The 23722-nt window shown below is 33.7% G+C and overlaps 1 protein-coding gene across 14 annotated transcripts in view; it reads right to left on the reverse strand.

Annotated features, from left to right (window-relative positions):
• LRBA (LPS responsive beige-like anchor protein) overlaps positions 1-23722 on the reverse strand; it is a 761353-nt gene that overhangs the window by 27734 nt on the left and 709897 nt on the right. For all 14 annotated transcript variants that reach the window (XM_063809071.1, XM_054683898.2, XM_526701.8 and 11 more), the window contains 3 exons: positions 22943-23005; positions 17621-17776; positions 10040-10207 (listed from right to left, as the gene is read on the reverse strand). In XM_063809071.1, coding sequence (XP_063665141.1) covers positions 10040-10207; positions 17621-17776; positions 22943-23005 — 387 coding nt within the window. The remainder of the gene's footprint in view (positions 1-10039; positions 10208-17620; positions 17777-22942; positions 23006-23722) is intronic.

Consider the following 23722-nt stretch of genomic DNA (forward strand, 5'->3'; position numbering starts at 1 on the left):
GGGCCAGAAAATCACATATCCCACTTGTTCACCCATTCATTCCTTCACTCCTTCATTCACTTAATAATATTTATTGAGTTTGTATTCTTAAGATATGTGAGGTACTATGGAAATAAGGAAAGGAGTAAAACACAGCCTTTTATTTAAAAATAACTTGATTTTAAAGGATCATTGGATCTGGTTTTGTCAACTGTACTATAAACCTGCAAATTATAATTATAAATATCTATGCTTGTAAAGGTCAACATAATAGTACTGAAGTCCATACCACTTGTAACAACTAATTTTGTATGCAAAATCAATATTTAACAATAATTAACATGCTTAAAGACCACCAATATAATTTTCTTCATTAGTAAAAATGTATCATCTGAACTTTTATAGAGGAAAATCAAAATATAAAACCTGGCTTTATAAAAAAAAGTAATAATTTCAATAGAAAACAAATTAAGAAATAAAATATATTTGTTTAAAAAGCCCAAATACATAATGAACTTATTAGGCATATAGATTATAGATAAAAAACAAAAATATATTATACAATATATGCCAGTCATTTCCTAAAGACGGATACCTCTATTTTACATGTGCCTTTTCTACCATTTAGTTACAATTGATTACTACAAAACATTCATGTGAAAACTGAATACTAAGCTTTCTCATGCGGCTCACCATAATGGTAAATCAAGAAAGGAAATGGCTTTGCTAAAGTGGAAATGAGCTTAGATATTAAATGTTTCTTAAACCTTTTCCATTAACTTCCTAGTTTTACAATGGAAATTATACTGCATTTTAATTATGCTTAGAAAAACGACTTGAAATTTGTCCTATACATTTCGTCTTCACCAAATCTTTTCCCTTCCCCTATTCATCATGGTCTCTTTGGTGAAAAATCACAATTTGATTAGACATATAGACTATAGATGACAAGCCATAGCTGCATTTAGAGTACAACAACCATCAGACAGGAAATTTTAGTAGCAACTTCTTGTAAATAATATTAGAAGTATTAATGCAAGACAAGATAATGTTGGTACAAAGAACAACTGTAAGTCCTTGGTATATAACATTTCTCCTCTCTATGATACATATAAATGTTGGTAACACGGGAATCACCCTCTAAGACTAAGGTTGACCCTTGAACAACATAGGTTTGAACTGTATGGGTCTACTCATTTGTGGATTTTCTTCTGCCTCTGCCATTGAGACAGCAAGACCAGCCCTCTGCTTCCTCAGTCTACTCGGTGTGAAGACAACGAGGATGAAGATCTTTATGATGATCTACTTCCACTTAATGCATAGTAAATATATTTTCTCCTTACGATTTTCTTAATAACATTTTCTTTTCTCTAGCTTACTTTATTATAAGAACACAGTATATGATACATATAACATACAAAATATGTGTTAACCAACTTTATGTTATCAGTAAGGCTTCCAAGTCAACAGTAAGCTTTCAGTAGTTAAGTTTCTGGGGAGTCAAAAGTTATATGCATGTTTCTGACTGTGTGGGGGGTTGGCACCCCGACTCCTGTGTTGTTCAAAAGTCAACTGTACATTAGAAAATGGGTTTATATGAGTGTGTACCTGCAAGTGTATACTTAAAAGTATACCCCTTAAATGTATATTTGAAAAATACAAAATCTTACCATGACATGTACTGTCATAAGAACTCAGTATAATACAGTTGTCTTTTTGTGTATCTTGCAAATACTAAGAATGCTTTAGTGATAGGATTGCATCAACTTCTCTATAGCTGATATTCTAATTAAATGTATAGTTTAGATAACTCTGACCTAGACTGCCTGAGTTTAAATCTAGGCTCCAGCACTTGTTAGCTATGTGAGCTCCCTTGGGCAAGTTTCCATAATTCTAGTAAGGAGATCCTAAAAGTGTCAAGGCCCAAGGCAGAAAGTAAAGGCATATTTATAATTTCTCCATGCCTCATCTATAAGTCAAGGATACTAACAGTAGATACCACACAGGGCTACTGTGAAGATTAATGAGTTAATATGTAAAGCACTCAGGATGGTGCCTGGCATGTAGTGAGCACCCATTAGTATCATCTATAAGTAGTAGTAGCAGCAGGCCAGGCGCAGTGGCTCACGCCTGTAATCCCAGCACTTTGGGAGGCCGAGGCGGGCGGATCACAAGGTCAGGAGATTGAGACCATCATGGCCAACATGGTGAAACCCTGTCTCTACTAAAAATACAAAAAAATTATCTGGGCACGCTGGCGCCCACATGTAGTCCCAGCTACTCGGGAGCTAAGTCAGGAGAATTGCTTGAACCTGGGAGGTGGAGGTTGCAGTGAGCCAAGATCCCACCACTGCACTCCAGCCTGGTGACAGAGAGATACTCTGTCTCTTAAAAAAAAAAAATAGTAGTAGTAGTAGCAACAGAATGATCCCTTTTTTCACTCTGTTATAAACACTCCTTTCATTGAAAGTATAATATTTCATCCTATGCTGCATAAAAGCTAATTAGAGATGGTTCTCTCCTTGATACTTCATATAAATTCTGATACAACTACTAACATTTGGCAGCCTAGAGGCTAACAGTGGGGAGTGAAGGTACAGTACAGTAATTTGGTGCATTCCCCAAATTAAAATAGCTTTTTTTTTTTTTTTTTTTTTTTTAGACAGGGTCTCACTCTGTTGCCCAGGCTGGAGTGCAATGGTGCAACCACAGATCACTGCAGCCTTGACCTCCCTGGGCTAAGGTGGTCCTCCCCTTCAGCCTCCTGAGTAGCTGGGACTACAGGCACCACACCCAGGTAATTTTTTTTACTTCTTGTAGAGACAGCATCTCCCTATGTTGCCCATGCTGGTTTTGAACTCCTGGGCTCAAACAATACCCTTGTCTTGGCCTCCCAAAATGCTAGGATTACAGGCATGAGCCACTGTGCCCGGCCTAAAGTATCTTTATTGTCTCTGATTATCAAGGTAGTACATGCTCATTATAAAACATTCAGATACTTCAGTAAAGTATGATGAAGAAAATGAAAAATTGCTTCCAAATCCCACTACCTATAAATAAATGTTGCTAATATATGTCTTGTGATCATTTCATACTTTTTCTATGCATAAATGTACATAGAATACAAGTGTATACACATATAGGCATAGGTACTTATATATGTAGCTTCGTGATCTTTTACACTTAGCAATACAAAGAGTGTATCCCTCCATGTCAATATTACAAATTTATAGTATCTTTGTTAATGCCTGTACAGGACTTCATTACATGGACATATCATTACTATACTTAACTGATGTGCTTCTTTTTTCCTACTTGCTTGAGACTTCATTTGTTGTTTTCCCATGGAGGGGCTTGGTCTTTGGTTCTAGGTAAGCTATGGCTCCTGTAGCTGCATATGAGTGTCTGGTAACATAAACATGGTAAAATTCTACCCCCCAAAAAGAAAACAGGTAGAAAATTTGCTGAAGTGAAATCTTATCCAGATTTGTTGCAAATGCAACATTGTCTGATTTTTATGAATATAAATTAAAACTGAAAATTGGTTTTATCTATTTATCCTAAATACCCAAATTATTTAAAATTCTTTATAATACATCCTCCTTAACATTTTTAATGTTCTTTTGTTAAAAATACGTAAGTAAGGGACTCTGAAAACTATAGAGGAGTTTCATATCTTTAGCTATTAAACACTCCTGACCCCACTCACCCAAAGGAAATAAGGCAGTCTCTCAGTTGTGCAAAGTTACAAGCTACAAGAATGAAAGCTTAAAAAGCTCAACAGTCATGCAGCCTTAAGTCACAAAAGGCAGAAACAATTCAGAGAATTTTTTTCTTATATAAAAACACTTCAAATCCAAAATCTGAAGTCTTATCAAACACATTCATTTTCTCACTTGAATGTGAAAAAAATTACTGTTAAAAAATTACCAGATAAATGAAATGTAATGATATACTTAGATAATGGCCCTGTTAAAAGACCAAGAAAATCAATTTTTAAAAATTTGTTAACACTTATAAACTTCTGCTCTGTAAAGCCATATAAATGAGCATAGCACATAAAAATTGAGGTAACTAGAAAAAATAGGGTTTAACTGTTGCTTTGTAAAAAAAAAAAAACAGATTTAAATATTGAATTTCATATAAAAATGGTTATCTTTTCATAAATTATCAGTAATATCTAGAGTAAAATGTGAGTTACATAGGCACAAAGCTGTCGTAGAATTTCTCTTACGAAATGAGCGTTTTTGGAAGGTAGTAAAGTCAGTCTACTATGTTGTTCCAGGAAGCTTTAATTAAGTGTATCCTTGGTAGTTCTACCAATAATGTTATGGACCACCCCCCCGCGCCCACCCCCCCGCCGGCACAGAGTTCTGCAATATTTTAAAAGCAGAAGAATCCTACGTTTAGTTGACTAGAAGGAATTTTTACTTTCTTAGACTAACGCCAACTATTGTTTGAAATTAAATTTCCCATATGAGCATAAAGTGTCAAGACAACTTTCTTTGGCATGGCACTATTAAAAAGGTCTACATATGAAGATACTCAATCTGAGGGTATAAATCATCAATTCTTCTGTTCTCATATTTATATGGCTATAACCTATGGGCTGAATGGTACAGTCATTTTTCTCTGCAACCAAACAAGGTAAATAAATGTGATATATTGGCATATCACCCCGCCACTCTGCATATGGTGCACATTAAGGTTGTATTCATTTGCCATATGAATATAATTCCTTTTTACCACATCTACTATTAGTTACAAGCAGTAAATACAGAGTTGTTTTGCTGGAACTTGAGGGCCTGCATTGCATCATGGAGCACTAAACATCCTGGACCTTCTGGAGAATTTCATAGACATACTTTTAATGTCACCTGAACTTGAACACTGCCAACATACCATTTGAAAACGCTTCTTGATAAATGCTTCAAGGAAAAAATAAAAATACAGGGTAGCTGTAGTGTGACAGTACATTCCAAATGCAGGCCCAGAAGGGAAGGTCTTGATGAGACACACACAAGAACTCTTGTTCCTGACAAAGGATCAGATCAAGAGTCATATCCAGGTATAGAATGGTTTCTTGTTTCAAGCATTACTTTCTTATTCAGAATCTAGTGAACATAAGGAACCTAAACTTAAAATACCATCCAAATAACTTCCTCAACGGTAACTTATTGAAGAGCTGTGATCAAGAAGCTAACAAGTTTATTTCATCACCAACTGTGGTGCTTTGTTTCATTAGGCAAATATTGTGCTTGCTTTTTCCTTACACAAAATATTTATCGTACAGTTGCAAATCCAGGTTAGGGTAGGGTAAAAGGAGGAGTAAAGTGATTTCTTTTTAAGGACTCATATGGTTCAACACAAATGTACATACCTTGACATTTGTGACCCTTAAATAATATATCACAGGCAATTAAAAACAAAGTACACCTGTCTTAACCAAGTACCAATTTTCATGTTTCCCAACATTAAGTCCCCAAATGCATCCAGCAGATGGTGCTCTAGGACACCTACTTACAGAGAGTAATATTGTTTATATTACATCCACCTAAATTTTGGCAAGACAAAGAATAAGAATTTATCAGTAGCTTCAGTAAAACATACTAGGCTTCACAATAAAAAGGACATAATTCCTAAATATGTGTACAAAAATATGCATACACATAAGCACATGTGCACAGAGGCAGCCAGTAAATAATTCACACCTGGACATGTTATGATACTACTTTTCTTACAGACTTGATGAGTAGTCTATGTGTATCAGTAGTATTTATAGTCACATGGCAAGATCATTCTAAATTCATTAAAAAAAATTTAGAATGCCTTAAAGTTAGAATTCATTTTTAATTATAGCCGGAATGTCTCATTAGGGTGATACTAGTAAAATTAACAACAGTAGGATTTACGGTAATGACTTAAGTGATTGATGAGCGTATAACAAAATGAAGTTTTAGACAGAGAAAAAGCAGGGCAGCTATGGCATACAGTACTTTAAAAAACAGCTCTGTGGTCTGTTAGTGCTAGCCTTATGGTTAATAAAACCTTCTTTCTAATTAACGGTGCTGAAATATTCTTAAAGAACAGAATCTTGTTGTTATGAAGAAAAGTTAGGTTTTTTTTCTCAGTAGACGCCAATCCCATAAAGGAGAAAGCTGACATAGATTAGCATGTCTGATTGCAATGAGGAAAAGAAAAAAAATGCCACCTTTCAATCAAATCAAAACCAGAATGCGAGAATGGAAAATGTATTACTGAAATACTACACACACAAATCTGTGCAACACCCTCACAGTTAGCAACCATTTGCTTCTGAAGCTGATCGAATGTGGCTTTAAAAGATATTATTCAGATATCTAAAAATACCTAATAAACATTTAATTTTTTAAATCCATGTTTATGAATATAAAAGTGAATAAATAATAACTGTTTTGTATATATTCATCTTGCTTATCTAAATAAGATCATGTCAAAGTTTAAAGTATTTATTTATCAATCGAATGCACTGGGGAACATTTTCTCCAAAATTTAAAAATGTACAGTCTGGAGAGCATTATTCTGAAGGTGAAATAACTATCTCAGGAAAAGCACTTTGGTGACAAGGCTCAGTCCTAAAACACAGAGTACTAGGACAAGGAGAGAGAGATGCCATGCTTTCATGTACAAAACATCTCTCAGTGAAATATTCTTGGTTAATTTCATTTTTTAAATCCCTAATTAAATGGAATCCTATATTCATTTTTCTTCTCATTGAAAAAACTGCATTCCACAGGAGATAATTATTACAAAACAATAGAGTCAAAGATGAAAAACTATCTGGTATACAGGAAAATAAGCCTTTTGCTATGTAGTCTAGGCAGGCTTCATAAAACATCTACACTTTTTAAAGCCCCAAATTACAGTATTTATAGGTTTTACACTTGATCTTAGCCAAAAGGCTGAGAAGCGATGTATTTATAGGTTTTATCCAGTTTGAATTAGCCTGAGATTGCCAAAGCAGTATGTATATTAATATTAGACAATATGATATTTTAAAAACTTTGTCATACAGCTATCAACTTTACATATAACATCAATATTAGATATGGAAAAAACAGTGTATGTAGGCTTATGACCCTAGAAAGTAAAATGACTACCTATTCTCATGATTTTTTAAATAAAAAAACCCTGAGATAGACCTATAAAATGCAGAAAAAGCAATAACCTGGTTTTCTTTTATCTATTTTTCCTTCAAGAAAGAAAAAGTCTACAATAAAAAATTTAAAGTTGAGGTATTAATGTGCATTTATAGAACATATTGCAATTATATGTATATACACGCTTCACCACTTCTTAAAGGTCATTTACATTGTATCTAAGAGGTACAATATAGGAATACACATAACCTAAAACCCTTCATCTGAAAAGCTCTGACTTCAGCAGCTGCATTGTGGAACCATCAATGAGCCAGAGGCTTATAAAATCCGAACCAGCTTGCATGAATGTTTGAAACAGTTTACACACGGTAACAATGTCTTTGTTTTTGTTTGTCATTTTCTTTTGAAAAGCGTAGACTGCATTTTCCATTTTTCTATTCTAATATGTGTAAATTCTCATTATAAGAAAAAGTGCCTATTTGTCTTTCTCCTGGATTCATCTTTCAAAGCTGAAGCAAAATTAAATCGGGGCATCAGACATTATACAGGGGCTTGAAAGGATAAGGTTCACTTTGAGAAAGGTAATTTAATTCAGTCAAGATACATTACAATTTTCTAAAATTTTTATTAGATGTGCTGTTATATTATTCTTTTATTGTTTTTCTTTTCATTGCTAGCATTACTAGGAGGTAACGTCCACCATACTGCAGACAATGAGAGGGTATAGATGAAGTACGCTATGAAAAATATAACATTATAATATTTACTCTAATGCCAAGAAGATGGTGTTTTGTGGTGATTTATTTGCTCTAATCATCCTTTGCTTCTGATAACACCTTAACTCAGTTCTGTTGTTGCTTTCATTTTACAGACAAGACAGAAGGACCACAGCAAAGCTTGGAACTTAGATTTTTTTTTTACTACAAACCCCAGGATTTGTTCAGTCCTACTTAATTCGTTTTTTAAAGGCCATGCATGTAAAAACAATCTCTAGGTTGAGTTACAAAGTATTTAAACATATGAAAATATATTTAAATGTATACATATATCATGATATATATCATACTTTCTTCCTTTGCGAAAAGCTGAAAATTCCTAACTTTAAGGCATACTTAACTTTCTGAAATGCAATAGCAATTACATACAAGTGTAGCTAATAGGTCTTTAGCTGCTTTTTAGAATACACACTGGTAATGATGGTGTATAACATAGAGAACATGATTAAGTAAAATAAAACAAGAAACCAAGAACCCAAATATCTATGTGTGTTCAGATTTCTTTATGTGCATGAAATATCTTACATTTTTAAGGCAAGAAAAAGTTCTTAAATATTTTGAGATAAATAGCAAAATGGTAGATTTATTATCAATTTTAAATATAGGTTTGCCTGAGATAATTGAGTGAATCTCGGTAACTGGATTTACAGAAACAAGAAAAAAGAAATTGAAAGTAGTCACTTATTCTAAGAGGACAGACAGGAAGAAGGACCAGAATATTGTGTTCATGATGAAAAGAACATGGTACTTTTCAAAAGAATATGAAAAACAAAATCCCTGAAATTTGCATCTTTGTAATTTCTATTGTAATTACAGAGATGTCTGTATAAATGTGAAATACATGTACACCTACTCCCCGACATATACACACACTACAATTTGATCACAAAGTCTGTATTATCAATAGCATCACAGCCTTAAAATTATTTTTCATATCCTATTTGCATAGGAAATTATCCCTTTTTTGATTAAAACAGGAAATATCTATTAGATGTTCATTGAATAAAAACTGTATTTACCTATCACATCAAAGTCTATAATGTACATAATAAGAAACAGCTTTGAAAAATACTTCACACACACTTCTTTTAACATTATACTAGCATTTGACTAAATGTTTTGAAAAAAAGGTTCATTTTCATACAAATATTATACATTTAAGAACAGCTTTGAGAAGTCAATCCAAAATATGATGGACTTAAACATATTTAGACCATTTCACAATCTGGGGTGGAGTGACAGAGCAAGGACCGGGTATTCAGGTAAAGTCATCAGGAAGAATGTGATCCTTCCTTAACCAAATACATTGCAACTTGCCTTAAATTAAGAAACTGTAAATATTTAAGAGCAGTTAAAATGCTCTACCTTCTGAAGTAAAAATCTAAAGCTATTCTTGCAGGAATTCTACAGTGTTGTCATAATCATTTTAATTAAATTCTCATTTTTCAGGTGGTCCCTTTAATTGTTTTTTCCTACTTCTTAATGTGTTTTTCTAAAGCCATTTCTTTTCTGCAGCTGTGTGCGATTGGTTTTAATGGTAGCTGCTTCCTTTTTTGCCTTCTGTGAATTACAATTTTAAATGGTTACACATTTTTTGTTTTACTGCCTTCAGCATAGTTTCATAAAGATGTTTAAGGCTGTTGGTGAACATTTTCATTTCCCATCTGAAAAACCAAGAGCCAATTTGAGTATTCCACATTGGCCTTTTATGACCTGTTTTATCTTTTTAATACGTAAATGAAAGCATAATTTTATCAAGACTAGTTTCTTTCTATGAAATTATAATTTTTATTTTGTTCTTTTAAAATATGAATTCAATAAGGTAATATGTGATTGCTCTTTTATGCTGTATCTTCATGAATAAAAACTACTTTATTTGGTGACAGCTATTTCCAATGAAGAACTAGAATTTTTGGATCATAAGAATAGCCTATAATATGAAACATAAGATTTCATGCTTAGATTTTAATTATCAATGGTCACAAAATTGATAATGAGGCTATTTGGATCATTCTTAAATTATAATAAATAAAAAATACTTGATAATCCTGTTTCACTTTTACCATAACAAAAAGGTAACTTTACTGCAAAATGTTATTCTCTACATCCTTGTAAAAGTTTACTTTAAAAATGAGTCATACTTACTGCCTGGGTTATCTCCAATCCCACTGCATTTTCCATTCCAATACCACAGCAAAAGAGTTGCATCACGTGACCCTGAGAGAATGTAGCAATTTCCCCCAATATATGACTCAGAACGAGCAAGGCAAGTGACGACATCCCAATGGCCAAACACCACTTGGATCAATCTTCCTGTAATGCAAAACAATTTTCTTTAAAAATGCTATTAAAAAAATAAAAATTCTAGTGAACAGATAACTTGTAAAACAACGAAGCTATATGAACTCTGATGGTCATAATTCAGATTTTATAATAATTTGACATGGTCCAACCTAACAGTTTTCTTTGCATGCTAACAAGAACAACAAAAAAACAATTGAAAAGTGTTAACATTTTTGAAAGGCATGTGTTAAAACTATTTCAACAAATAATACTTGAGGACCATGGCACTGTATCATTACAAATGGCTTCTATAAATTACAAATGAATCATGTTTACTGATTAAAGCAGGCCCAGGAGAACCCTTTTGGAACCATTTTAACACTTTCTTGAGTTACTCTATATGATTCAAAATTAAACTTAGTTGCTTTTCTGTAAAAGTACTCATAATTTAGATGTCACTAATAAAAACCTATTTCTGATTTACTGAAGATTTAATGTATTTCTTGTTTTAAGTGACCTATACAAAGACAATATAAGACACTTTGGAGAGCTTCTACCTTTTCAAATCAGGATTATATGGAAATTATGATGAAAGAACTAATATATTGTGATTGCAATTTGAGCCAGGTGATTCTTTGTCTTAATTTTCTGATGAAAATTCCTTGAGGGTGAAATCAAGATGGTAATGACTGGGGACAAAGGAGAGGAACCCAGTAAACTTACTATATATCTAGGGCTTCAAACACAGAACAGTTGTTCATGTAAAGGTGTCAGAAAAAAAGTAAAGCCCTCACCCTTTTTTGTTATTTTTATTTATTTTTTTGAGGCGGAGTCTCGTTCTGTCGCCCAGGCTGGAGTGTAGTGGCGCGATCTCGGCTCACTGCAAGCTCTGCTTCCCGGGTTCACACCATTCTCCTGCTCAGCCTCCCAGGTAGCTGGGACTACAGGCACCCACCACCACCACGCCCGGCTAATTTTTTGTATTTTTAGTAGAGACGGGGTTTCACTGTGTTAGCCAGGATGGTCTCGATCTCCTGACCTTGTAATCCACCCGCCTGGGCCTCCCAAAGTGCTGGGATTACAGGCGTGAGCCACCGTGCCCAGCAGCCCTCACCTTTTAAGAATCTTTGTTTAACCAGATATGGTGGTAGTAATTCACACAAACTTGTCTAAACAATTAAATATCTGTGACAGACCCCCATTCCATCTTTAGAATTTCTAGCTTACATATTTCCTTTGAAATGTCTACAGAGTCTACAGATGAATGCCATACAATGTCTACCCTTAATATTCAGCATGGCTTTCTTTTTCTTTAAATAAGTTTTTATATTTTGATTATAAAATATAAAATATAATTCCGATGTTCAAGAAAAAAAGGCTACTAAGCTGAAAATTAAATTAATATGCCTAAATAGGTTATGTGTTTAACCCGTAATACATTGTAAACTTCTTAAAAGGTTAAGGTCCCAAGTACTGGCATATCAAGTGTATTTAACTTTTCAAGATAATAAATATAAGATAATATTTACATTAAATTTTTAAAATTCTTGATTTTAATAAATCTAAGGCTTATGAAGGCTGAACATTTAGAAATAAAATTCTGAAATATTATCTAAATCAGATGGAAAAGTCAAATACATGTTTTCATTCATGAGTGGCAGTCTTGCATATAGCCTACTTCTAATAAATTTAAAATCAGATTCACTTCAATCTCAAGTTGCAAAACTAATATAGTACTTTTTTTCTCCTGTGATTAAGGGAGAGCAGACTTCAAAGCAAGTGTCTCTAGCTGCTAAATGTTCAAGATGTTCACTTTTGAATTTCTTCAGCCTTTTAAGTTGACACCAAAACATTTCATTAAAAAATAAGCTTATATCAATAAAGAATAAAATAGAATCCAAGACCTTCAAGAATTAAAAAAAATTGAGCAAATTAAATGTGAAATATATAATAATTTTTACTTCATTTCCAATTTACATGACAAACAGAATGTGGAGGTTCAGTGGTAAACTGGCGGGGATCAGATTACACGCAGGCCTTACATAGGATAAGACAAAAGTTAGGTAGCTGAAAGCAGTCTTATTAGTAACTAGAAAATCAAAGGTTAAATCCATGTATTTTAACTACTGAAAGAAATACATCATATATACATCATATATCATGAATACATCATATAGTGATGTGATCATAGAGTATATATATGACTTCTGCTTTAGCCTATGCCTAAATGCTGAGAGCACATAAAATATAGGTGTGATTTAAATAGATTATGTATGGGCAGGCTTATTTCAGATTTGAAACCCAACACTCAGTGGGTTGTAGGAGTGAGGATGAGTGAAATAACTAACCAGGTACTTGAGGTAGACGACATAGAGGAAACCCAGGTGTTCTTAGTGCAGTAGGAGGCTTGCAAAGAACAGCTATTCACTTGGTAACTTAATTTCCAACTCATGTGAGGACAAAGGGAAAAAATTTAGCTGTAAAGGTGGGATGGATTAAATATAGGGGCAGAGTTTTACAAGAGTCACATGGTAATTCTCATGAGTTGAAGTCACTGCTCTGTTTCTCCAATGTCAGTGTAAGGAAACATACATTCAGTCATGGTGGTTCCTTTTCAAAATTTTTAGTGTTTTGATTGTTTTCCAAAAAGTTATCACAATTAGTTTTCATTCAACAAATACTTAGCACCTATTAAGTGCCAAGCATTAGGCCTTCTTACCTGTATACAGTGGTGAACAAATAGACATGGTCCCTGCCCTCATAGCCTTTACAGTCTTGGGGGCAGACAGTCATTAAACAAACCCAGACTGGTATATAATTATGAATAGGGATAAGTATTATAAAAGAACAAGGTTGGATTAATGACAATAACAAGATAGAACAAATTTACACTGGGTGTCAGGGAAGATCTAAATGAGAGAGTGACATTTAAGCAGTTACATCTAAAGGGTTTTATATGTTAACACAAATTAACTTTATTCTTTACAATTTATACTTTGGGCTCAACTCTGGAAAACATTATTTTTTTAAGTTTACTTTTCCCTGTTCTGGCAGCCTTCCTCAGCAATATTTGTTATTGCTATAAGGTTGAGGTTCACTCCTCCTAAATAAATCACAGCATATAAATACCTGCTGCTCTTTTTGGTAAATTATTTTCTGATAATCTTATAAGTGTTCCTCAACCTTTATTTTTTGTTTCCTTTAATACCAGTCCACCTCTCCACACACTAATATCAAATATTACCACAAGCACTAGAATATCCCTTTTTTGACAGAACAAATTTTCTAGTTAATGTTTTATTTGACAGCTGTGCTACAAATAAAAAAATTCAAGCTCAGGACTCTGCACCACTGAATCTAAAATGTGGCCTGAAAATAATTCCGACTGCCAGGGGAAGGTTTTATTGTTGCCTCTGCTGTTCTGGTTGTGGCCCGAAAACATGATTTATGTTTAAAGAATTTCCTGTTACAATCCATGTTTCTCCTCCCTCCTCCCCAATCTAATAAGAGAAGGATTTTTTTTTGGCTTGTGTGCTAAAATATAATTGAATTTAACACTTGTGTTAGCTTTGCCATTATATATTACTGATCATATGATTTTCCCTTGATTCTGTGCTAAACTTAAGAAAAAATATTTAATATTCCTATTGTTGTAAAATCACAGACACATATTTACCTTAACTGAAATTATTTTAAATAAAACTAGCATCAGAGTTTTTATACAAGATATTAAGAAAGACACCAGGACTATCGTTTGAGATTTTTTTTATACAACTTTTCTGGTAAGTATAAATATTTTTATTTCACAAGCTAAGTCAGTCCCACTGAAATGAAGTTTAAGGCTATTCCTTATTTGTACGTTTTATACACACAAACACACACATTTTTAAAGACAGTACATTAGAAGGTATTTTGAAAGAGGGAAAAGAATGACATCAGGTTTATGAAGTCTAATGTAACATGGCAGACATACTAGGAACTTAGTGTTACAAATTACAGCATTTTCCCCAAAAAATCAGTGACTGACTGGTAACACCTAGATGAGACAACATGCTATGATCACAAAGTGTGCTACATTTAAAATTTAAAAAGCTAGGTCCAAGGCCTACTTCTGTCACTATTAGCTACATACATTTCAATGAATTATATAATCTCTCTAAACCTCAGTTTTATTATCTGAAAAATGGGGATAAGACACCTGTCTACTTCACAGGATTATTGTGAGACTGAAACAATATCTAGTATGTGAGAGAATTTTATAAATTCTATAAAATTGTGTGAATATAGGATTTTAATTATTAGTGTTATATGAAAGTGAAGTTAGCTTTACATGTTAATACTGAGTGTCTTTAAAAAGCAATAATATAGAATGTCAACAAACTAAAAACACTCAAATGTCAAAACCAAAGATAGACATGGTTTGTGATTCCATTTATATGACATTCTGAAAAAGGCACAACTAAAGATGAGGAATAGATTAGTTGTTGCCAGGAGGTTGAGGGTGGGGTAAAAAGTTGACTTCTAGTAGGTGGCACAGGGTATTTGGGGGCACTCTGCACCTTGATTGTGGTGGTGGTGAATTACTCTATGGTTTGCACTGTAAACCAAAAAGAGTGGTTTACAGTTCTATTAGTTCTATATTACAGTGTAAAATTCATTTTCATGTTTAAAAATGTTTTAATCACTTAAAAAACATATGGAAAAACAATATGAAGTCCAAAAGAATATTTGAGAAAAACTCCAGGAGTTTAAGACCACCCTGGACAACAGAGTGAGAACCCTGTCTCTATAAAAATTAAAAAAAAAAAAAGCAAAAAAAACAAGAAATAGCTGGGTGTAGTGGCATGTGCCTGTGGTCCCAGCTACTTGGCAGGCCGACGCAGGAGGAGATCACCTGAGGCCAGGAGTTTGAGGTTGCAGTGAACCATAACTGTGCCACTGTACTCCAACTGTCTCTTATACTGTCTCCAACTGTCTTCTTTAAAATAGGCAGAAAAAAAAGACATGTCCAAGACTCAAAGAGGAGTGTTTAGGTTCAATAGTAATCCACCCCATAGACTTAAACATCTAGTAAAAGCCCAAATAATCAAAAAGGCTTGAATGGTGATGTTTTCTTTCCTACACCTACAGAATAAAGATGCAAACTATAAGAAAACCATGTCATCAATTCCATATAACAAACAATAAAGATTAAAAAGATGTTCAAGAACAAACTCCTTGAATAACCAAAAATTAATTGCTCTATAAACTATATTAAGGCAGGAGTATGGACTCAAACATTTTATAAAGATTATTAATAAGACTGAAAGATGATTTACCATAAAGCATTCAAATAACTAGAAATTTTAATTTAAAAGATTTTTCAATTCCTACAACATTAAATAAAGATATATGTAGGCCTTTGTTCCAGTTGAAATATCTACTGTCATAATATACAGTCATGAGCTTTATAACAACTTTTTGGTCAACGATGGACCACATATATGATGGTGGTCCCATGATATTATAATGAAGCTGAAAAATTCCTGTCACCTATTGACATCATAGCTGTGGTAACGCTGTAGTGCAACGCATCACTCACGTTTGTGGTGGTGCTGGTTTAAATGGACTTACTACACTGCCAGATGTATAAAGATACAGCACATACAATTATGTACAGTGCATAATACTTGATAATAAATAACTCTGTTACTGGTTTATGTACTTATTATCCCATACTTTTTATTGTTAAAGTGTAGTCTTTCTACCTATAAAAAGAAAAAGTTGATTCTAAAATAGGCACAGGCAAACCCTTCAGGAGGTATTCCAAAAGGCAGTGTTATCACAGGAGATGAAAGCTCCATGCGTGTTCTTGCCCCTGAAGACCTTCCAGTGGGACAAGAATGTGGAGGTGGAAGACAGTGATATTGATGATCCTGACCCTATGGAGGCTTAGCCTAATTTATATGTTTTTGTCTTCGTTTTCTAAAAAAATTTTTAAAATAGAAAAAAACCTATACAATAAGGATATATAGAAAATATTTTTGTACAGTTGTACAATGTGTTTGTGTTTTAAGCTATGTGTTATTACAAGAGTTGAAAAGCTTAAAATCATTAAAAAGTTTATAAAGTAAAAAAGCTTCAGTAAGCCAATTATTAGTAAAGAAAAAATTTTAAAAACAAATTTAGTGTACAGAGTTTTATAAAGTCTACAGTAGTGTACAGTCATGTCCTAGGCCTTCACATTCACTCACTGCTCACTCACTGACTCACCCAGCGCAACTTCCAGTTCTGCAAGCTTCATTCATGGGAAGTGCCCTATACAGGTATGCCAGTTTTTATCTTTTATTATTATTATTTTTTACTTGCAGAAGACAATGGAATGGCTTTTATCTCTTATACCATACTTTTACTGGAACTTCTCTATTTTTAGATGTGTTTAGACACACAGATACTTACCGTTGTGTTATAATTGCCTACAGTATCCCATATACTAGTATGCTGTACAGATTTGTAGCCTAGGAGCAATAGGTGACCCCATATAGCCTAGGTGTATACTGGAATATCCCATCTAGTTTGTGTAAGTATACTCTATGATGCTGCACAACGATAAAATCCCCTAACAATGCATTTATCAGAATGTATGCCTGTTGTTAAGCAACACACGACTGTAGATCAATTAGCTCTAAAGAATTAAGAGCTCATTTTAATTATTTTAAATATCAAACTATATATTTACTATAACTTTATTTCATCCTGTAACAATTTCTAAATTATTTTAAGGGACACCATTAAATTTCTCAACGTTTCTCAATTTCTTACATGCAAAAATTTGTAAACATTTACTCAGCCGGATCTCCTACAGTAATACTGAGCTCAGCTTGGTTTGTCCCTTAGGGAGATGCATGTAAATGAATATATAGACTGAAAATTTTTATATTTTAACAAGAGCTCCTGTCACACATAAAAGCAATAGTCAGCTACTTTTCTTCATGATGGTGTAGATTTCAGCAAGATTCTAGGCAGAATTGGGTGGAGGCAAGATATCTACTGCCAAGAGTTAGACTTAATGAGTCTTTCAAGTAGGAAAAAGAAAATCCTTTAAATAATACAAAAGTGAGAAAATACACTTCTGTGTATGTGCACTTGCTGTAAGATTATGCATATACTCATGCATGGTATTTACATACCAGGATTTGCCTTCAAAATGAATCATTTATTCTGTAAGCATGAGCTTGGGTCACAAACCCAAACTGTCTCTTACAAACATGCTGAAGCAAATTTAATAGTGGACTATATATAGTAGATTATTATTTGAAGAGGGAAAACAATGCCCTCTTCTCCCTATTTTGTAAATTTTAGGATTTTGTAATTTTTGGAAGGAAGCAGATAAGAATGCATCCTAAGCCTCTCAATACTACTTATAGTAAACTTTAGTTCACTGATAAAGAAAATGAAAATTACCTGTGTCTGTAGAATAGACTCTGAAACTCTTATCCCAGAAGCCACAGACGAGAATATAGCGGTTGTCTGAAGTGATGACAAAGCACTGGGAATGCACTTGAATACTTTGGTCTAAAAGGTCAGTGATTTGCCTCCTGTGCATTCCTGTATTGCTGGCTGTAAGAATAGGGAGAAAAAACAACTATTAAACCCACATGGGCAAAGAAATTCTATAGTGAGGGAGAAGAGGAGACACATTCCCAGATAAGAGTACTTGATCCTTAATTTTAAGTATAATAATTGAAAAACCGAGTAGGAAAACATATCCAATTGCTGGAAAAATGTGGGTAGCTAAATTCAATATCTCAGTTAAAAATTTTGCTTAGAGGAAAGAAAGAATAACACACTACAATTTAAAAATAGAGCACAATTCACAGAACATGCTTTCTAGCTCTTGGGCAGAACCAAACTAGATTACAATCTCCAGATTGCATCACAGTTAGGTTTGTGTTTCTGACAATCTCATTACATTTATTGTCATGAGAATGGTTCATGTTGTGACAATCTATTACCTTTAACATTTTGTCACAAGGAAGAGATATTAGGATTTAAATGTCATATATTTGAAATATTGTAGCATCTTGTACTACTTTGGCTTTAACGGGTCTTTAATTTGACTAGATGGGAACTCCCATTTCCCCTGTTTACAACTGCACTTGCATGTAAGGAAAGGGTAGAATGACTGTTTATTAAAGATTCCTGTAATTGAAAAAGTCAAAGCACAGCAGACTGCCACTTTCTTACTCCTTATTTAAGCAATAAAACAAGACAGCCTTGGCAGTGTGTTTCAAAGTGCTACGGTGCACCTGAGATGGGGTTTGTCACCAAGAAAAAGGTCAGACATAGAGCAACACCGAGCACATGGGAAGAGTAATAATCGTCCAGAAATACACCATCGACTGTGCCATTATCAGAAACAGAATCTTCACTGAGATGACTTTTTTGGCATTGAGGCCAACCAAATAGAAAGCTTTGTTATTAGTGATCTAAGGGTTATTTCACCATCATCTCTCCAGTACAAGTAAGGATTCTGATGCTGCTAAAGAAATTTGATTGTACCAGAAATCAGAACAAACAAACTTCGGCATCTGATTATTAAGCTTTTCACCATAATTTTCAATTTTTTGAAAAATCAAACATAGAAAAATATTTATATGCTATTCATTGTATGTAATAACTATATTAATGTGGGTAGTTTAATAGAAAGCTCAGAAAGTAAAACAGAAGAAAAAAAAGTATTCAAAATACTCTCCAGTGCTGTGCTGGGAGCCACTGGGGACACAGAGGACTGATGGATCTGTTGCCCTCATGGCACACACAACACGGCACACACGTACACATACATGTGCAACACTGCAGAAATTCTGCTAATGTCTGTGGACACAACCATTTAAGATTATTGGATAACTGTTTGATAATGGAGGCTTCATATGCTTTTGGAGGATTAATGGGCTAGAAAGTGACAGCAGTAGTGAAAAGGGCAGAATCCTAGTTGGGAATCATTTTTTCCCTCTCCTTCTAACAAAGGGAAGTTGCTGGCAGATAATAAAAGCTTTTGTGGATATCATAGTGTTATTACAGAGAGACAGTGTCCACCAACAGCAATCAAGTATCCCATTGCAATGAAGTTGTGTGATACAATTTTTTTTTTAATTCCAAGAAACCTAGCAATTAAAACAAGGTATGTGGTACTTTCTGCACTGGTTACTGCAGTACTTTGTTCCACATGAGAGCTGTAAACATGTTTATTCTTGTCAGTGTTTATGTGACTTTTGCTCCTATGATATAAACTTTCGCTGAACTTTCTTGGGGGATTGGGATGATCTCTTGGGAGGACCTCAACAGATTTGGGCATGTACATAATTTTGAATTGAGTGACCACAAAGTACCCATTGGCAAAGGCTTGATGCCCCCTCAGCACACACGTGAACTATTTTCTAAGCAAGTGCTTACTTGTAATTTAACATTGCCAAGTCCCCCATCCAGCTAAGGTATATTTATCTAGATAAGCAGTCTTCAAACTAGGGTATGCATACCCCTGGAGGTGTAAGACTTCCTAAGAGATACACAGGTTCAGAAGTTAATACCAGTAATTTTCTAATTCCTCAACTTTAATATATTCTACTGCTTGAAATTGATTTGCCTGAGAACTCTCCTGTGAGTTTTCCTTTCTTACCTCTTCTTTCTCACGCCCTTCTTCTACTAGATAAAATAAAGACATATTTCCCTTCCACACAGAATCTTACTATGTGCTTTAGCTGAGTGTAATTTCTTGCCCCCAATAAAGGGACAATTCAAAATACTGAGGTGATACTGAAAAGTGAATGTATAAGTATCAAATCATTCTGCAAGTCAGGTGGTTTCCAATTTACTGCTTTCAATAAAATGGAATAAGGATCCAATCATGCTGTCAATTGGTAGATAATTAAAAATAAGTTTTAATGATAGACTGTTAAAATTATAGATTACTTAATAATAAACCATAAAAATAACTCTTAATAATAGATCACTATATGAATTGCCACTAATGCAGAGAGTTCAAAGATTTGAGTGGTACAGTTGAAACAAAGCTCTTTCCCATCTATTTTCCTAAGTGAGTAACATTGCTCAGAGGTTCCATCTATAAAAACAAGTAAGATAGACCTGCTGATGATGTATTTTTAATAAATGTTCATTTTATGTAAATAAACATTTATTAAACTTTATAATATAATTAAATAAATACATTAATATTTGTAATAATCACTCAATACAGATAAATTTATTTTAAAGGCTGAGCCTTATGGTCATAGGAAATTTTAAAATTTAAATTGAATACATATGCTTAATTTTGCAGACACATTTTTATGGCTGAAAAGCATAATAGGGTAATCAATTTTTTAAAGTTAACATAAAATTATCTGGGGGAAGTAGAATGAAAATATAAATTCAAGATAAAAAAGTAATAATGTGAAATTTCCATATGTTAATGGGTTTTCAATGTATTTTTTAGAAACAGAAAATATTGAATATCAATTCACTCTGATATTTAGATTCTACTGGATATATTAAAATTTTGTTTACTATCAATTCACTCTGATACTTAGATTCTATTGGATATATTAAACAATTTTTACACTATGCCAGAATGTATAACTTTTGCAACTATTTGAACTTGTGATGAAAACTTTTAGATGTCAACTTAAAAACTGTCTGAGAGGATACATGGTTTTAAATAATTCTTTTAGGAGGTAGAAGTGTAAAGTCTGTTGACCAGTGATCTAGGGCAGGGACAGCAAAACTAGGGCCAAAGGCTGAATCCTGCCCATGCCTGATTTTGTATATGTAGTTTTATTAGAAAAGAGTTACGTTCATTCCTTTCTTTTTTATTTATGGTGGCTTTTGTGCTATACTGGTAGAGTTAAGAACAGCTTGAGTTTCCCTTATCTGAAACACTTGGGACCAGAAGTGTTTTAGATTTCAGATTTTTTTTTCAGATTTTGAAATATTTTCATAGATTGAGATATCTTGGGGATGATAGCCAAGTCTAAACACAAAATTAATTTGTGTTTCATATAGAATATATATATATATATATATATATAGCCTGAAGGTAATTTTATATAATATTTTAAATAATTTTGTGCCTGACATAAAGTTTGGACTGTGTTTGAATGTGACCTGTCACATGAGGTCAGGTGTGGAATTTTCCACTTGTCTTGTCACGTTGGTCTTTAAAAAGTTTCAGAGTTTGGAGTATTTGGGGCTTGGGATTTGCAGATTAGAGGTGCTCAACTTAAAATATTTACTATCTGGCCCTTTACCAAAAAAGTTTACCCATGCTTACCCTAAAGGGTTACAACAATTGCTGAATTCATTTAATTAGACTTGATAGCATAGGATATTCATTGTCAAGGTGCAAAGAAAATGATGGGTCTAAAATTCAGAAATAATGCTTTAAATGACTCAGCAAATGGGCTTTATTATTTTCCTGACTTTTAAACTACCCAAGTGAGCATTTTAGTTTTTTTTAATATATGGCAAATCATATCTACTCAAAACAAAACAAGATTTAAGAACCAGAGTGGTATTTATCCTTCATATAGATAATTACGTATTAGATTTCTGATTATACTTGGGGAAATGATAAATGAATTGGTTTAGAGCTTAAGGTTATTTCTGTTCATCCTGATAGTCTATCTGCTAATGGTAGCCATTTAGCTCTCCATTGAAACAATGCCTTTTAAAGACAAAAATGGTAACTATATAAAGGGAACATCTTGGATTTTAAAATAATAAATCTGCTTCATTCATATGCTTTCTTTAAAAACATTAAAATTCTAACAAATTTATTTGTGCCAGGAAAATCTGACAAAATTACAAGCCAAATATCTATGCCGATAGCATTACACCACAGGTAGGCAAGTAAGTTTTTATTCTAAAAGTTATTAAATAACATCTTCAAAATCGAGGCTTAACATTCTTAGTGATGCCACATTTGAAATCCCCACACGTAAGGATGAAAAATGCTAAACTAGAGATTTCGACTAATCTACTCAAAAAGCCTAACAGCAATTAAATATTCTAAGTCATCTGCTGCAGATGCTCATTTCATCCCAATGGCTCTTTCTGGTCGTCTCCCTATTTTTTTCTCCCCTGAACAAATTTAACCTCCAATGGCAATTTATTGGGCTGTAGGACCCTAGGAAAATGAATACAAATATCTTAACACTACCATTGGCTGGGCAATATATTTCAACTTTGAAACTGCTCTGCAATTGCACATTAATCCCCTCAGACTGAATAGAGGGTCTAGGAAGAAAGGATTGATCTCCTTTAATGATGAAACCCTGGCACTACAGTTTTATTTTTCATAACGCAGTGCTGCTAAGAACCCCACTGTTATTATGAAAATTTTCCTAGCAAAGGAGCTCCATCACATTACCGGTGCACCAATTCATCATAACGTGCCTTGCTCCTGCTCATCAACAAGTCTGAGTGATGAAAAGATCCAATATTATCCTGACAGTACTTCATGCGCATTCTCAATCACACATTATTACAGCATCCATATTAATTTTCAGTGACACGCGTCCTAGGCCTGTTCAAATTAGGCAAACCAACGAGGGGGAGTTGATGAAATACCAGCATAGCCACAGCTCATTGCATTCCAATTTGCATGCAAATGGTTTATCAGGAAAATTCCATTCCCAGCAACCAGCAAGTGAAAAACAACTGTAATCTACACTTCAGGGCCACCATACAGAGCTTAATGAATCGCAAAGAGAGAAGGAAGTGACAGACCTATGAGAGGATCGATTTCCACTGGCAGCTGGTATGGCTGGTCTTGTACAGCACCTTGATGAGCTGGAATTCACAAAAGATAAAGAAAAAAGGCATTATTTTTTATATACTAAACTACATAAAAATGCGTAAGTCAAACCTTATGTAGAATTGTTTCCAATCTCTAAATCTTTCATGCAGTTTTGTGAAATTTAAAGAACAAAAATCCAGGTGCTTTTATGGCTAGCTTATTAAACATTTATTTTAGATTAGTGCCGCTCTGAACATGTGCCATCAGCAGTGGCTCCAGTCCTAGGCCATAAGCTATAGCAGATGCTTGACTGGCAACCTCTGATGCTGCAACAAAACAAAATTAAGTGGTAAAGCGCACTGAAAACAAAATGTGACAACCATCTGCTGACTGTAGCAAATACTATTTTTTTGTTACTTCTTAAAAAGGCAGTTTTGAATGCTACAGCACAAAGGATCTACAAAAATGTCAACTTATGATGGAGAAAGGGAAAGCTCTAAGTCAGGGAACATTTAGTGTTTCATCCATCACTTAAAATCAATCAATTGAAAGTTTGAATAAAAACAAAGAAAGCTATCCGCAGATAAATGTTTTAGTTAAATGCATTTGGCTGAAATATTTTCTTAAAGATTGGATTGAGGGTTTAAAAAGAAGTTTTATTAATATTTAATATTTCCATGGTTTCAATTTAAAAATACTCTGAGAAGGAGATGAATAACAAAAATCAATCTATCCTAAGAATACTTTGTTCAATTCTCAAAATGGTTTTA

The sequence above is a fragment of the Pan troglodytes genome, chromosome 3, assembly GCF_028858775.2.
Source record: "Pan troglodytes isolate AG18354 chromosome 3, NHGRI_mPanTro3-v2.0_pri, whole genome shotgun sequence".
In the NCBI taxonomy this organism is placed as follows: Eukaryota; Metazoa; Chordata; class Mammalia; order Primates; family Hominidae; genus Pan; species Pan troglodytes.